At 49.3% G+C, this 14,676-nt stretch overlaps 1 protein-coding gene across 4 annotated transcripts; it reads right to left on the reverse strand.

Moving 5' to 3' along the window:
* Positions 1–1,868: 1,868 nt before the first annotated feature.
* HINFP (histone H4 transcription factor) lies at positions 1,869–12,022 on the reverse strand. Of its 4 annotated transcripts, none has more exons than XM_004313089.4 (10): positions 11,877–12,009; positions 7,078–7,301; positions 5,356–5,585; positions 4,954–5,065; positions 4,622–4,774; positions 4,018–4,095; positions 3,811–3,931; positions 3,586–3,724; positions 3,364–3,488; positions 1,869–2,841 (listed from the first exon to the last, which is right to left on the reverse strand). In XM_004313089.4, exons 2-10 carry the CDS (start codon positions 7,289–7,291, stop codon positions 2,418–2,420), a joined length of 1,596 nt encoding a protein of 531 aa, XP_004313137.3. In that variant the 5' UTR covers positions 7,292–7,301; positions 11,877–12,009; the 3' UTR covers positions 1,869–2,417. The 4 variants fall into 4 exon arrangements, with proteins under 4 accessions (XP_004313137.3, XP_073664197.1, XP_033717831.1 ...); XM_073808096.1 differs by lacking the exon at positions 11,877–12,009 and adding an exon at positions 11,553–11,813; XM_073808097.1 differs by having other exon boundaries at positions 2,682–2,953; positions 11,877–12,022.
* Between the last annotated feature and the right edge of the window lie 2,654 nt (positions 12,023–14,676).

Consider the following 14,676-nt stretch of genomic DNA (forward strand, 5'->3'; position numbering starts at 1 on the left):
CAGGAGTGAGGTGATATCTCATTGTGGTTTTGATTTGCATTTCCCTGATGATTAGCCATGTTGAGCATATTTTCATATGCCTGTTGGCCATCTGCATGTCCTCTTTGGAAAAATGTCTCTTCAGTTCTTCTGCCCAATTTCTAGTCAGTTTGTTTTTTTGACGTTGAGTTGTATGAGCTGTTTATATATTTTGGATGTTAATCCCCTATTGGTCATATCATTTGCAAATATTTTCTCCCATTCTGTAGGTTGTCTTTTCATTTCGTTTATGGTCTCCTTTTCTGTGCAGAAACTTTTATGTTTATTTAGGTTCCATTTGTTTACTTCTGCTTTTATTTCCTATGCCTTAGGACAGATCCAAAAAAATATTGCTACAATTTATGTCAAAGAGTGTTCTGCCTATGTTTTCCTCTAGGAGTTTTATGGTTTCCAGTCTTACATTTAGGTCTTTTACCATTTTGAGATTATTTTCGTATATGGTGTTAGAGAACATGTTGCTATTTCTTGAAGGGGCTCTTGCAGAGGCGAAGTGAACATCTACATTGACTTGACCTTAAAGCCCTCATTATTTCTTGCCTGAATTCCTGCAGCAGCAGCCCCCTAACTTGCATCTGCCTGCTCTCTCACTCCCCATCACTGGCAGAATCACCGTTCTAAAACTTGATGCAGTCCTTCTGGGCGGCTTCGCCTTCCTTCCCAGTCTTGTCTCTCTCCACAACCCACTGCCCTCTGTGCTGCAGACCACAAAGTACCCCTTTAGATTCGTTTACAGACCTAGTCTCCTCTGCTCGGAAAAAACCAGCCACCCCTTTGTAGATGGTAGCTCTAGTTGTTTCCTTGACAGAGCCCTTCTTGATCCCTTGGCCAAGTAATACTGTCAGCTCCTGCTTTGAGCCTCCTCAATGAACCCTGACAGGCCTCTCACTCCGCTCACTCCTGACAGGCCTCTCACTTACCTCACTCCATTTAGGTCTTTCCTCGCCTTTGTACTGCAAGTCCCTCCGGGGCAGATCCTGCCTGAGTTTATCCATTTTGTATCCTTAGCACCTGTCACAAAACCCGGACTATAGGAAGAACTCAGTAAATGGCTGATGGAATTAATGAGGAGACTTCTCTTTCCTAATTCTTTCAGCAATAGGCACACAGTTTTTGTAGTAAGAATTAGTCCTTTTTAAAAAGTGTTAAAACAACACTTTGGGGGCAGCTTCCTGCCCATCCAAGACCCCTGAGAGTACTTCCCTGACCCCCTGAGAGTGGCAGAGACCCTAAGAACGACACAGAGCACTAAGATGTGACTGGACAGGCCTAAAAAAATGGTTCTTGTTTAGGAGGGTTCCAACCCCTTGAGGATCTACTGAAAAAACAGACCCCTTTCCTCAGGAAAATGCACATTCAGATACACAACTTTCTAACTTGGCTCCTGGACCCCCAGTACCTGCTATTCCCTAGGGCTTCCACATCCACCCTCCGCCCTAAGCCTCCTTCTTAGTCCCACAGCTCCACAGGTAAAGAACCCCCAACCCAGAGGCGCTGGCTTCTAACCAGCACTCAGAGCGTGGGGCCGGCCTGGGTGCTCTGGCTTCCTGGCAAGCCCCACTCGTCCGTCCTAGAGTGTTCTACTGCCCACTCCTGGCCTATGCCTGGGACCTCTATAGAGATGGTAGATGTTCCAAGAAGAAATGGAGAAGTTTCACCAAAGGTGGGGTGCGGGGGAGGGGGGCAGGGAACAAGAGGACAGTTCAAAACAAAACAAACCCCAGTCACTAAAAGGGGTTTATTCAGCTCCTAATTATTCAGCTCCTCTTCTGGGCAGCTGTATCTCCTCATTATCTAGTTAATACCACCAAACATAAGGAAGAAGAAGTGAGTAATGGCCCAAGTGTTTCTTTTATTACCAAAAACAATTGTTACGCACATACTCAGTGCCTCCAATCCCATCCCTGAGGATGACCATGAAAGTCCTTGGGGTTTGCAGGAGGAACCATTTAGAGGGAAATGCCTTGGCTGGTTGTGAGGAAAGGGCCCTTGCAGGGATCAGTTACATGTCACCCCCGGGCCTAAGGACCCCTAAAGACAGGAATGGATGTGAGTTGATTATGGATTTCAATCACTCTTCTAGCACGTCTGGGGGTTAGGGTTAAGCCTGACACTAGCCCCCTCTACAAGAACACACACAACCAGGGTGCCCCCCCAAAGGATCCAAACTCCTCAGGATCCCCACAGAATGTGGCCTGGCACAAAAGGGAAGTCCCTCAGTCTGCCGAATGATGCAAGCCGGGTCCAGAGTGGACCGCACCGCTCTCAGCACCACTCCTCAAGGCATCCATTGGCAAGGGCTGCCCACTAGGGGCACTGCCACCAGCCCGGCTCAAACCCCAGCTGGGGTCTGGGGCAGCAACGGTCAGGGTCTGCAGCCTTCACACTATCTGGACTTGTGGCTCCTCAGCTACTCCCTGAAGCTCTTCCATGACGCCCCCGGAGCGGGGCTCAGAGGCTGGAGGTGGCTCTCCCGGGGCTTCAGACAGCACATAGTAGATAATCTCTCGCTCACCTTGGGCGCTGGTCTGATTCACCACGTGGATGACAGAGCTAGAAGTGTCCTGAGAGGCCGAGAGGGCTGTCCCCTCACCACCCCCACCTTCCTCTTCCTCTTCAGCCTCTTCCTGGGGTCCTGGCTCCCCTGGCACTGTTTCTAGAATGATGCCCTGCAGGCTGCTCTCATTCAGTGATGCTCCCAGGCCCGATCCCTCTGGTGGCTGCCGCAGCAGTTGCTGTGTCAGCTCTACACTCTCATAGCGAACCAGCTGCAGCCGCATGTAGCCGTCTTCATGCTCCTTGTACCTGGTGAAGGAGGAGCACAGAGGGCAGCAAACAAGGGCAGGGGGAGGCAGAAACGGCCTGGAGATTGGCGAGGTAAGGGACAAATATGGGGGAAAGCAGCAGCTCTGGGATTCTAAGTGATGGAGGTAAAAGACAAAAGAGGTCTTTATTGGAATATTTAGAAGAAAAGGCAAGAAGGATCATTACTCAAAAAGGAAAGGGAGGGGAGGGAAGGGGAGAGGGAGGAATTATCTGTACTGGACAGTAGTGTTGTCAAAGGATTTATGAGCAGGCCATGGAGCTACAGATTAGGACCCTTGGGCTCACACCCTGGTTCCGGCTACAGGGCTTTGGGCGCCATTTACTGTTTTTGGCATCGTACCTTGAATTCAAAAATCAGAAAAATAATCTTTGCCCCACCACTATTCTCGAGGTTCCTTGAACCTAAATGGAGATGGTGGACATCAAAGCACCATCAAATTCAAGGTCTCTAAATTGTTGAAAGGTATGAAGAAAAAGTGTGGGAATCTGGGAGGAGCATACCGAAAACGGGGGTGCCCTGAGGGCCACTTGAACTGATGTTTCTTGCGAAGGTGCACGGTGAGGTTGTTGCCCCTCGTGAAGCATTTGTCACACACATGGCATCTGTATCTCGGCTCTGAGTCTCCCTGGGGGGGAGGGGAGGGAGAGTGAGGCTAGATTCCCCCTGAACCCCAGGCTCCCCGACACTTCTGCTGGCCCTTCCCCACCATCAGCCCCACTCACTTCATGCACTTTTCGGTAATGGGACTTGATAGAGCAGAGCGACCGGGCACTGAAGGTGCAGTTCTCGAAATCACACCTGTAGGCTGGCTCCTTGCTATGGGTATCCAGGTGCTTCCGGAGGTCGATCAGATTCTTGCAGCTGCCGAGAGAGGTCAGGAGGGGTCAGAGGGCATGGGGGACCCTGAAACACAAGTTTTCTGATTTCCAGTCCCCGTTTCCCTTTACCTGTAGTCACAATAGTCACATTTAAAGGGTCGATCCTCGCTGTGGCGAAAGCGCATGTGGTTTCGGAGGGAGGATGGCAGTGGGCAGGTCATGTCGCACAGAGGGCACTTGTAGTGGTTCACTGAGGAGCAGAGAGGAGGCTGTGATCCGAGGGCTAGTGGAAGCTTGGAGGGTGGGCCGGGACGAGAGGCGTGGCCAGCTACTCACCATGGTTACGCATGTGGTCCCGCAGCAGCCGCTCCGTGGCAAATCTCTTGGAACAGTGAGAGCACTGGAAGTGTTGCTCTGTGGTGGGGCGGGCAGAAGAGAGGGTGGGTTGTGAGGGATGGTGGAGAGGCACAGAGAGGAGAGCAAGCTGGGAGAGGGGAACCATCCCAGGCAGAAGGGAACCACCAGAGGAGGAGCGGGGAGCTTAGGGAACTATGGACGGACATAGTATCACAGAAAGAGCATGGGACTTGGAGTTGAGAAGCTGAATTAGAATTCCGGCTTGACCACTTACTAGCTGTGTGATCTCAGGTAAGCGATTTAACCTCTCTGAGCCTCAGTTTCCTCATCTGCCAAAAGCGTGGACAAGAGGCCTACCTCATGGGGCTGCTGCTAGGATTCACTGAGATAAGAGCTGTGGCACACAGTAAGCATGGAATAACAACGTCTAATGAGTCTCTATCAGCAGAGACTGTGGTAGGTGACTGAGCCCTTAAGGTAGACGCAGCCAACTTGCAGATACCTTCAGGGGTCCCCTCTCCTGGGAATGTGCCCCCGACCTCCACTCCAAGCCTGCACCCATGCCCCCGCTCCGACCGCTTACGATCCAACGAGGTCTGGCGACGGATGTGATCTAAGAATTTGGTGTTGTTGGCAAACATGCCCCCGCAGGTGGGGCAGGCCACCACCTTCTCCTGGGTATGGCTACGGAGGTGCTCTCGAAGCTTAAAGCGGTCCTTGAAGGTGCACGTACAGCCTGGGAAGGAAGGTCCAGTCAGGTCCAGCTACAAACTCTCAGAGTAGGCTCTGGTACCCCCACGTCTCTCCAGTCAGCAGCCAACCTTGCCCTGCAGGACTGGTCCCACCCCTAGCTGCCCTGGCCCCTTAGCAACCCCAAGGTTTCTTTAGAGGTCAGAAATTAAAGAGTGGCCCTACCTTTCCAGCCACACAGCACCACGTGGTTGTCCTTGCCGACTGCCTGGTATTCACAGCACAGGCTGTGCGCTTCCACATGCCGATAGAACCACTCGGGATTGTCGAAGGAGCTCTGTGCCAGGAGCAACTTGGGGTAAGGACTGAGGGTGGGTGGAGGGACTCTTACCCCTAGGTGTCCAAAGGGGGCTTCTCGGCTCTCTCCCAAATTAACTTGGTGGGGATAGGAAAGTTTGAGCAAGAGGGCTACCCAGAAATGTAGGAGGGCTGCTAGCGGGAACCTCAGGAATACAGGGCATCCCTGAAAGCCCACGAGCCACAACTCCTCCTCCTGAGAGGGTCAAGGCATCTTTAGTTGAGATCCCCAACTTCCCTCCACCCCTATTACTGGCTCTGCCTGCTGACCTCACAGTGTTCCCACAGACACAGGAAGTGGTCAGGGATGTCAGGGATGAGGTTGCGGCTCTGGAAGTCCAGGACGCAGGGGCTGAGGTCGGCCTGGCTCTGCAGGGCCTGCAGCCCGCACTGTTTCAGCTTGGTGTGGTAGCAGTGGAAGTAGACATGGCGCACAAGATCAGCAGAACTGTCCAGAGAACAAAAGCCGCACTCCTGCCACAAGCAGGAGAATTCTTCCTCTGCAAAAAGGGGTTTAGAAGGAAGAGTCTGATACTTTCCAGAGCTCTCCGTCCACTTAGCAGCAAGGGAGGATGCCAGACTGACCTGGTATGCCAGGAATTCACTCAGCAAATACTAGTATTTAATGACCACTAACTGTGTGCCAGGCACCAGGGATACAACGACGAGTAAAAAAGAGTCCCAGTCTTTGTCCTCGTACAGCTTTCAGTCAGGGAGAAAAAAAACATCAAATAATCACATGTATAAATATTAGACTGCAACCAGGTGGAGGGGAAGTGCGGTCTAGGTAGGGGGACAGTGTGTGCATGTCCCAGTGCCAGTGACTCAGAGACAGCAGGTGTGGCTGGCATTTGCTACAGTGGCTCCGAGTTTCTGCTGTTCCCGAGAACCTGAGACACCTCCCACTCCTTCCTGTCAAACCGCAAGTCCTTCTTTCCCCCATATGCTGCCCAAGATCGGCCTTCCCTAGGATGGACTATTCCCTAGGACTATTCAATTCCACTTCCTGTCTCTCTAGCATCTGTCTAAGCACCAAATTTCCACTGCTTTATAAGGGTTTACTTGTTTTGAAAAGTAGATATTTTTAAAAATAATCCCCTAATTTCTCTTCTGTATAAATATTACTTGACTTTTGAAGCTATGAGTTATAGTCCGCAGTGACTAGACTCAAAACAGAATTTGAGGTGGGGGAAGGAGAGGTGTCTCTATACCTTCTGTAGAACAGAGTTTTTCAAACTGTGTTGTGACCCATTAGTGGGTAGTGAAATCAGTTTAGGGGACTGCAAATCACACCTTTTTTTAATGAAAGAGAATAAGATAGAACAATTCAGAGAGAATTTAATAAAGGCAAGTATTGTTTTTAGTATTTTTTAACTTTTGTGTACAGGGTTGTGATATAAGTAAGATGTATTCCTAACTGGTGGTCACAGTAAAAAAAAAAAAAAAAAAAAAAAAAAATTGAAAGACACTACCAGAGAGTGAAAAAAGCAGCTTGCCAACAGCTTGTACAATATGATCCTTTTCAAAAAAATAAAATCATATCTATCTAATTTATGTATACACATGCAGAGAGATGCGGTACGCGGGCCTCTCACTGTTGTGGCCTCTCCCATTGCGGAGCACAGGCTCCGGACGCGCAGGCCCAGTGGCCATGGCTCACGGGCCCAGCCGCTCCACGGCATGTGGGATCTTCCCAGACCGGGGCACGAACCCGCGTCCCCCGCATCGGCAGACGGACTCCCAACCACTGCGCCACCAGGGGAGCCCAGTAATTGACTTTTGATGGCAGGATGGCAGATTCATTCCATATATCCTTGTTGAATGAGTTTTCTATAATGAGTCTACAGTGCTTTTATAAACAAAGCAAAAAAAAAGCACAATTAGGAAAATAAACCACCACTCTTGCCGGCTGCCTTCCCCCTGTGCAGCAAGGAAAATCAGCTTTTCCACCAACCCTCAAGCTCTTTCCCCTGCTGTGTCCTGTTTCCTTACCCAGCGGGTCCTCCTCCTCCTCCTCCTCCTCCTCCTCCTCCTCCTCCTCCTCCTCCTCCTCCTCCTCCTCCCCGGAGCCCTGCAGGTGCTGCTGCAGGTGCTGAGTGACGTGCTCGCAGAACTCCTCCATGGCTGAGCACACAAAGGAGCAGGACCCCCACTCACACTGTAGCCCCAGGTTCTCCTTCCGAGGAACTTTCCCAGGGGGCGGCATGGCCTTCACCCTATAGAGGGGGAGGAAGAAATCAGCAGCTGCCAGGATTCCACCCAAGTGCTGTTGGGCGTAAGCAGCTGGGCGGGCAGCCGGCCTAGACCCAGAAGACATTTTCCAGTGGCCCGTGACAAACTCCATGCTTTTTCAATAAGGACAGAGTAGCAGTTCCGTAAACCCCTGGAAGCTGTCTGCTGTTCTTGGGAAAGGAGAATACAAACTAACATTACTGAGCATGTGCCAGGCTCTAAGCTAACAACTTCAACAGACATTTTTTCAAGGAGCTTCAGAGCAACCCGCCAAGAAGGAATTACTCCTACAGGAAGCAGAATGCTCAGGTTCAAAAAGAAGGCTTTGGGGAATGACCCAGGGTTCAAATCCAGACGCCTCTGTCCACCACCTACTTAGCTGTGAGACCCCGGCCAAGTAACTTAACCCTTCTACTCCTGAACATCCTCATCTTCAGAATGGAGTAACAAACCCTTTTGCTTTTAATTTCACACTTACTATACGCCAAGCACCTACTAAGCACTTCATTTGCCTTGTGTCATTTAATTACCAACACCACCCTATGAGGTAAGCACTATTTTTAACTTCATTTGTAGATAAGGGCCTAAGGCTTGGAGAGGTTAACTGGTTTGACCAAGATCACACACTAGTGTGGTCGGGTCAGGTGAGGCTGACTCCAAAGTCCACATTCTTTCCTATGCACACAGATGACCTTAGAAGCTCCTTATTTCTTACTGTATCGTAAGTCCCCTGCCAGACTTACAAAGTGCCGTACAAACTCCCTTTGCCTAACCTATCCAGTGCTTTACTCCACCATGGCCCTAACATCCTCTGAACAACAGTGCAGATTCCACTTCACGTAAGAGGCGGTTACCTGTCCAGTTTATACTGGGTGTACACAGTGCTAGGCACACTTAGGCATGTAACAAATATTTGCTGAAGAAAGCTGAATAAAAAAACTAAAGGTTCTCAAACTTTAATATGCACACAAATGCAGAGGTTTCCAGCCCCTCCCCTAAAGGTTTGGATCCGGGAAGGCTGGGTTAGGCCTAGAAATATGCTCTCTTAACTCAGCACTCCAGTTCTGGTGGGGCTTCCAGGAACAGAGTTTGAGGAACAACAAAAGCACAGTTTCCCTCGTTAAAGCAAAACACAGGGACTTCTAGTGGTTAAGAATCTGCCTGCCAATGCAGAGGACATGGGATGGAGCCCTGATCCGGGAAGATCCCACATGCTGCAGAGCAACTAAGCCCCTGCACCACAACTACTGAGCCTGCGCTCTATAGCCCTATAGCTATAGCGTGGCTATAGCTCTATAGCCACGACTACTGAGCCCACGCGCTGCAACTACTGAAGCCCACATGCTCTAGGGCCTGTGCTCTGCAACAAGAGAAGCCACCGCAATGAGAAGCCTGCGCACCACAAAGAAAAGTGTCCCTCCCCGCTCGCCGCAGCTAAGAGAAAGCCCGTGAGCAGCAACGAAGACCCAACGCAGCCAAAAATAAAAAAAAATTAAAAAAAACAAAAAAACCCACAGAATGACAGATGATACTGCAAGCAAAATCTCTGGGGTTAGAAAAGACACTAATAGGCCCTGACTCTGTCCCCTGAGGGTCACCTCTTCCTGAGGATTCTCACTGATTCTTGCTGTCCCCACTGTGGTAACCTGAGAGGGAGCGGGGGCATTGCTCCTGCTGGCCTTCCTGAAACAGGTGGGAACTCTGAAAAAGAACTTTACTACGTACTAAGGAAAAAAACTCAGAAAACACAAAATGCACAACATCTTTCATAGCTACAACTGTAAGAACCTACTATATCTAACTGCTTACCAAAGAAACCCCTTTTAAATCCACAGCCTTTGCCTCTCCTCTGAGAAGAAGCCAGCTACCTTTGACACTCTGGGGTGTGAGTACTTGGGGTTGCTGAACTCTTGGTAGACTAATAGTGAAGCCCTATTAGGAGAAAATGTGGACTACTTTTACAATTTGGGGGTAGAAGAAGTAGGGAAAGCCTTCCTAGGTCAGACATAGCAGTCCAAACCTCCTATACTACCTTCAGGATCAAGTCCACTTAGCACAGCATGCAAGGCTCTTCTCCAACTGGCCGCAACTTACTTCTCCAGGAGCTGGGTAAGGGAACTAACACATGAGGGCCTACCACGTGTCAGCCCTGTGCTGAGTCCTCTTCCAAACTTCATTCACTTCATTTGGTGTAAGAGTGCCCTGATTCTAATCCAAAGGTCGTGCCCTTCCTCCCACACCTATCCATTTACTCCCTCTTTCTCTCTGAGTCAGTAATCTTTGTCCCTAAACATACTACATTCTCCTAAAACGCTCTGCCTGAGAAACCTCTACTCATTTGCTTCAAGCCCAAATGCCCCCTGCTTGGTGACCCCTCTCCCAATTCACCCAGGTACAGCTGACATATCCCCCCTCCTGCCTCCACAGCACTCGGTACACACCTCCATCCAACCACCTGTTACAATGGAACAGAATGCGTGTCCCCTAGATGAGGAGCTTCTCAGGGCAGAGCCCATCTCTTCTTCACTTCTCATTCCCAGCATTAGCCCAGAGCTTTGTACTCTTGGGAAACTCAATAAATGTGGGGATATGATTATATCCCAGGAAGCGTTCCTAAACTACCCCGCCCCTCAAATCACTCTCGCCTTTCGGTTTGATGGTTAGCATAGTTGAAACCAGAAAAGCTCAACCCTATTTTTTCTGCTGCCCTTGGTCACTCATGGTTGTTTTGTGTTCTACTCTCATCTACCCAACTGGACAATATTAGCTGCTTCTGAGCAGATACCATATCACGCCTGTGTCCCTCTACTGTGTCCAGCACAATGCTGAGCACAAATATTCTAAACACATACCTGTTGTTAGACTGTGGATAAGGCCCAGGAAGCAGGCTATCTAGATATCTAGAATGACTTGAAATTTAGGCAAAGCTCCCTGAATCCCTCTTTCACCATCCCCCAGCGTTCTTTACTTTCTTTCCCTGTACGCTGCTTGTTTCTACCCTGGGAAGCTGTAGGACAAAGTGACTATTTGGTCACCACTCCTCTTTCCGTAGGCAAGGGATGCAAATGAGGCAACCTGTATAAGGAAAGGGTGCTGGACCAGCTGTCAGAAGACCTGGGCTCAAGCTTCCTGTCTCAATGAGTTTGCTCAGCCTAGAAAAATATAACACCTGTTAACTATCTACTATATGCCAAGCACTGTTTTAAGTATATGTATAAAAACTCATTAACACAACAACCCTACTGAAGTAGGTACCATTATTACCCACTTCGCAGATGAGGAAATGGCCCAGAAAGGTTAAATAATTTACCCAAGATCAAAGCTAGAAAATGATGGAGACAGATTTCAAAGCCAGGGAGCTTGGCTCCGTTCTCCTCCTACATCAGACTGTCTTACCTCTTCATGTCTGATTCCTTCCTCCCCACAAACATCATATCCAAATACACAATACCCAAAGCATGTTTTATTGAGTGGCTATTTTGTCAGTTTCCTCCAATAAGCTGTGAGCTCCTAGAAAGCCTGGTCTGTGCTGTGTTCAGTTCTAACTGCAGGGCCACCACGTACCTACTACAACCTCTTTTAATGTTTAAGTAAATCTGTTAACTTATTACTTTACTTTTGGACAAATCACCTAGCTTCTTTGAACCTGTTTCCTTAAATGTGAAACAGGATACTAATATCACAGCAGTGGATGATGGATTCAACAGATCTGATGAGAAAGTTCCAACATTTACTAGCTATGTGACCTCAGGCAAGTTACTTAAGCCCGGGTTTCCCATGTAGCATGGGAATAATCATGTCTGTCTCATTGAACTGATTTATGGATTAAACCAGATAATGGATATTAAAATGCCTAGCATAACACACCGCCACAACTCAACAAGTGTTGGCTCTTCGTATCCTTGCTTCTAAGGATGAGATGATCTAAGCACGAATTCTACAAAAAGATCAACAAAAGGAAAGCCCGAAGGATTCCTAACCCTTCCTTTCATCAGGAGTCATAGTAAGAAGCAATCAGCAAATACCTGAGTATAAATTGTAACGCAAAACACCGAATGAACCCTGAATGATGTTCAAGAAAGGAGGGACCCAGATCCGGAACCTCCTAAGGACTCACAATGTGGTCGAAGAGATAAGACTCTGACGTGTTAAGACAACGACCAAAACAAAGCGCCGGATGGGGGAAAGCTGAACAGGGAGAAATCCCAGTGGCAGGCGAAGCAGGGAAGACTTGCCCTAAGCGGTGAGGACCGGGCCCCTGGAGCACAGGTAGAGTTCGGAGAGAAAGAAGAAGACCGTTCCGGCGGGTAAACCTCTCCCTCTCAGCCCCGCAGGCTTCCCCCAAGGCGTGGCGGCGACCGTGTCTCAGCGGCAGCGAAGCCCCAGACGAGAGGTTCGAGTCGATGTTGGGGTCAAGGCGCTGCAGGCACCAGGCAGACCAGCGTGGCCGAACAGCAAGAGGGAGCCTCGCCTAAGCGACCGGGGAAGAGCCTGGCCTCGGCTGCCAGCCCAAAGCCCAGCCCGACGCTGCCCGGCAGAGCCCGGAACCCGCAGCTTACCGTCGATCAGTCTAGTCTGCTCCGGGATCTCTCCTGCTCTTCGCCCACCTCACACCGTCTCCGGAAGGGCGCTTGAGCGACGGCCAACGACAGCCAATCGCCGCTCTCGGATCCCTCTAACAACCAATCGCCCTTGCGACTGACGGAACTCATGCGCGACCAAAACACGGAAGGGGCGGGAGTGAGGGGCGGCGGGACGCGCGGAAAGGTACCGCTGCTGGCGCCGCGGTTCTCCTAGCGTGGCGCAAGCGGAGATCCCTAGGGCCCGAATTCCCCCAACTGCGCAGGCTCGGTCCACGGCACCCACTGGGCATGCGCAGAGCTCGGGCTGAGCGCAGAGAGGGGTCTCCGACCTTCTGTTGGTTATCAAGCTATCTGGCCGCGTGGGCGGTGAGGCAGAGGAACAGGTGGAGGAGACCGGGGAGGCGGAGGAGGAGGCATGCGAGGCTCCGTGCCCAGCACAGCAAGCCCCGCTCAGCCCGAACTGGGGGTGCTTCACCTTCTTAATCTTACTGTTTCTTAAATATCAGTATTCCTTGTGGCATCTCTTTCCCCTACACCTCACCTCCTGTGTCACCAGGCTCAGTGAATGACTCCTTCAAGTCAGAAACCTGGCGGTCATGGCTGATTCCTCCCTCACACGTAGCATCCAATGCATTGCCAAGTCCTGTAAATGCTACCCCCTTAAATACAGGATCTCTCATGTTCATCCCCCGTTCTTGATGTTCGCCGCCCCCTCTCTAGTCCATTAACAACGTCCATCCCGGATGTCTACACTGACCTAACTGGTTCCACTGCGGGCACTCGTACTTCCCTCCAAACCATTCTCGACGGAGCTCTCAAGTGATCTTTACAAAGAGCAAATCTGATCAAACCACCACCCTGCTTTAAACACTCAAAGTCATTCTGTTGTCCTCAGGACAAAGCCCCAAACCATACTGAGGCTTTCTAGACTGTTCAGCATCCGGGTCCTGCATACTTCTCTCCACCGTGTCTTGAGTGCTTCTCGAACTCACTCTCTGCTCTCCAGCCCCCACATTTCTTTCAGTTTCTCCACCACACCTAGCCGCCTTTCCTCCCCTGCCTTGTACTTGCTGTTTCCTCTGCCTGGAATAATCTTCCCTTTCTCCCCTTCCCACATATGTTTGATTCCTACTCATTCTTCTGGTCTCAACGAAGATGCTTCTTTTTCCTGGAAGTCTTCCTGGACATCCCTTTCCTGCATTTCCCCATTACAGCTCTATCATGCGGTATTGTATTTGCCTATTTATGTGTCTGCATTCTGCACTAGACTCAGTTCAGTGAGAGAGGGCAGGGATTGCGTGTGTTTTTCACGTTTATAACCCCATTGTTTAGCCTAGTGGCTGAAACTCAGTAAGGGTCCAAGACATATTTGTTTAAAAATTATGTACCTTAGTAAAGTTCATTGGGATTGATATTTACTGCGTTATATTTTCTAACCTAAATATAAACCTATATAATTTATATAATCAGAAAACACCTTACATGTTCAACATAAATAAAATGAACTTAAAGATGCCATTAAAAATAGCAGGGCTTCCCTGGTGGCGCAGTGGCTGAGAGTCCGCCTGCCGATGCAGGGGACACGGGTTCGTGCCCCGGTCCGGGAAGATCCCACATGCCGCGGAGCGGCCGGGCCCGTGAGCCATGGCCGCTGAGCCTGCGCATCCAGAGCCTGTGTTCCGCAATGTGAGAGGACACAACAGTGAGGCGCCCGCGTACCGCAAAAAAAAAAATAGCAAAGCCAGGGACTTCACTGGTGGCACAGTGGATAAGACTCTGAGCTCCCAATTCCGGGGGACGGGTTTCCATCCCTGGTCAGGGAACTAGATCCCACATGCAGGCAGCAACTAAGGAGCCCTGTAGCTGCAATTAATGAGCCTGCCTGTCGCAACCAAGACCCGGCGCAACCACATAAATAAATACTTTTAAAAAATAGCAAAGACAGAGTAAAATCAGAATTTTGTGCATGAAGTTTGTTACTAACAACAAACAGTGAATTAAACTTTGTCCCTATTTTAAAATATAATTCAAGAGTAACAAAAATATGTTTTATCAACTTTATCCATTCAAAAGCACATAGGTATATTAATACTTCATAAAATGCCAACTGTATTTGAATTCAGATTTACACCATTAAAGATGGCCCTTAGCTTTAATTTAGCAATTTCATGAAGAAAAATCCATTCACTGAGCTGTGTAGACTCAAACAATATATATAGAGCAAAAATTTCAGGATATCTCTGGAATCCACGCATGTTTCCAAATTTTGAAACGGTGTATTGCTGTCTAACATAGGTCACTTCCATCTCAATCTGCTTCTCTTGAAAACAAGACACAATTTTGGCTGGATAATTCAAGACACATCCTGATATTTGTTCTTTAAAAGCTGCCAGAAAGGGCTTCCCTGGTGGCGCAGTGGTTGAGAGTCCGCCCCAGTCCGGGAAGATCCCACATGCCGTGTAGCGGCCAGGCCCGTGAGCCATGGCCGCTGAGCCTGCGCATCTGGAGCCTGTGCTCTGCAATGGGAGAGGCCACAACAGTGAGAGGCCCGCGTACCGCAAAAAAAAAAAAAAAAGGCTGCCAGAAAATCTTAAAGCGTAATTCATACTCATCAAAAACTGTGGATCTCTTCTGAAAGTATAAAGTGAATTAGGTTATGTTTTGCGTTCATTTTCTTAAATCCCTATTTCTGAAATGTGATCAGGCTCTTTGTCACTACTAAATATGTGATTGCATTGAGTTCTGGGCAGGTCACCCTAGAAACTGAGTACATCTT

The sequence above is a fragment of the Tursiops truncatus genome, chromosome 8 (assembly GCF_011762595.2).
Source record: "Tursiops truncatus isolate mTurTru1 chromosome 8, mTurTru1.mat.Y, whole genome shotgun sequence".
Classification (NCBI taxonomy): domain Eukaryota; kingdom Metazoa; phylum Chordata; class Mammalia; order Artiodactyla; family Delphinidae; genus Tursiops; species Tursiops truncatus.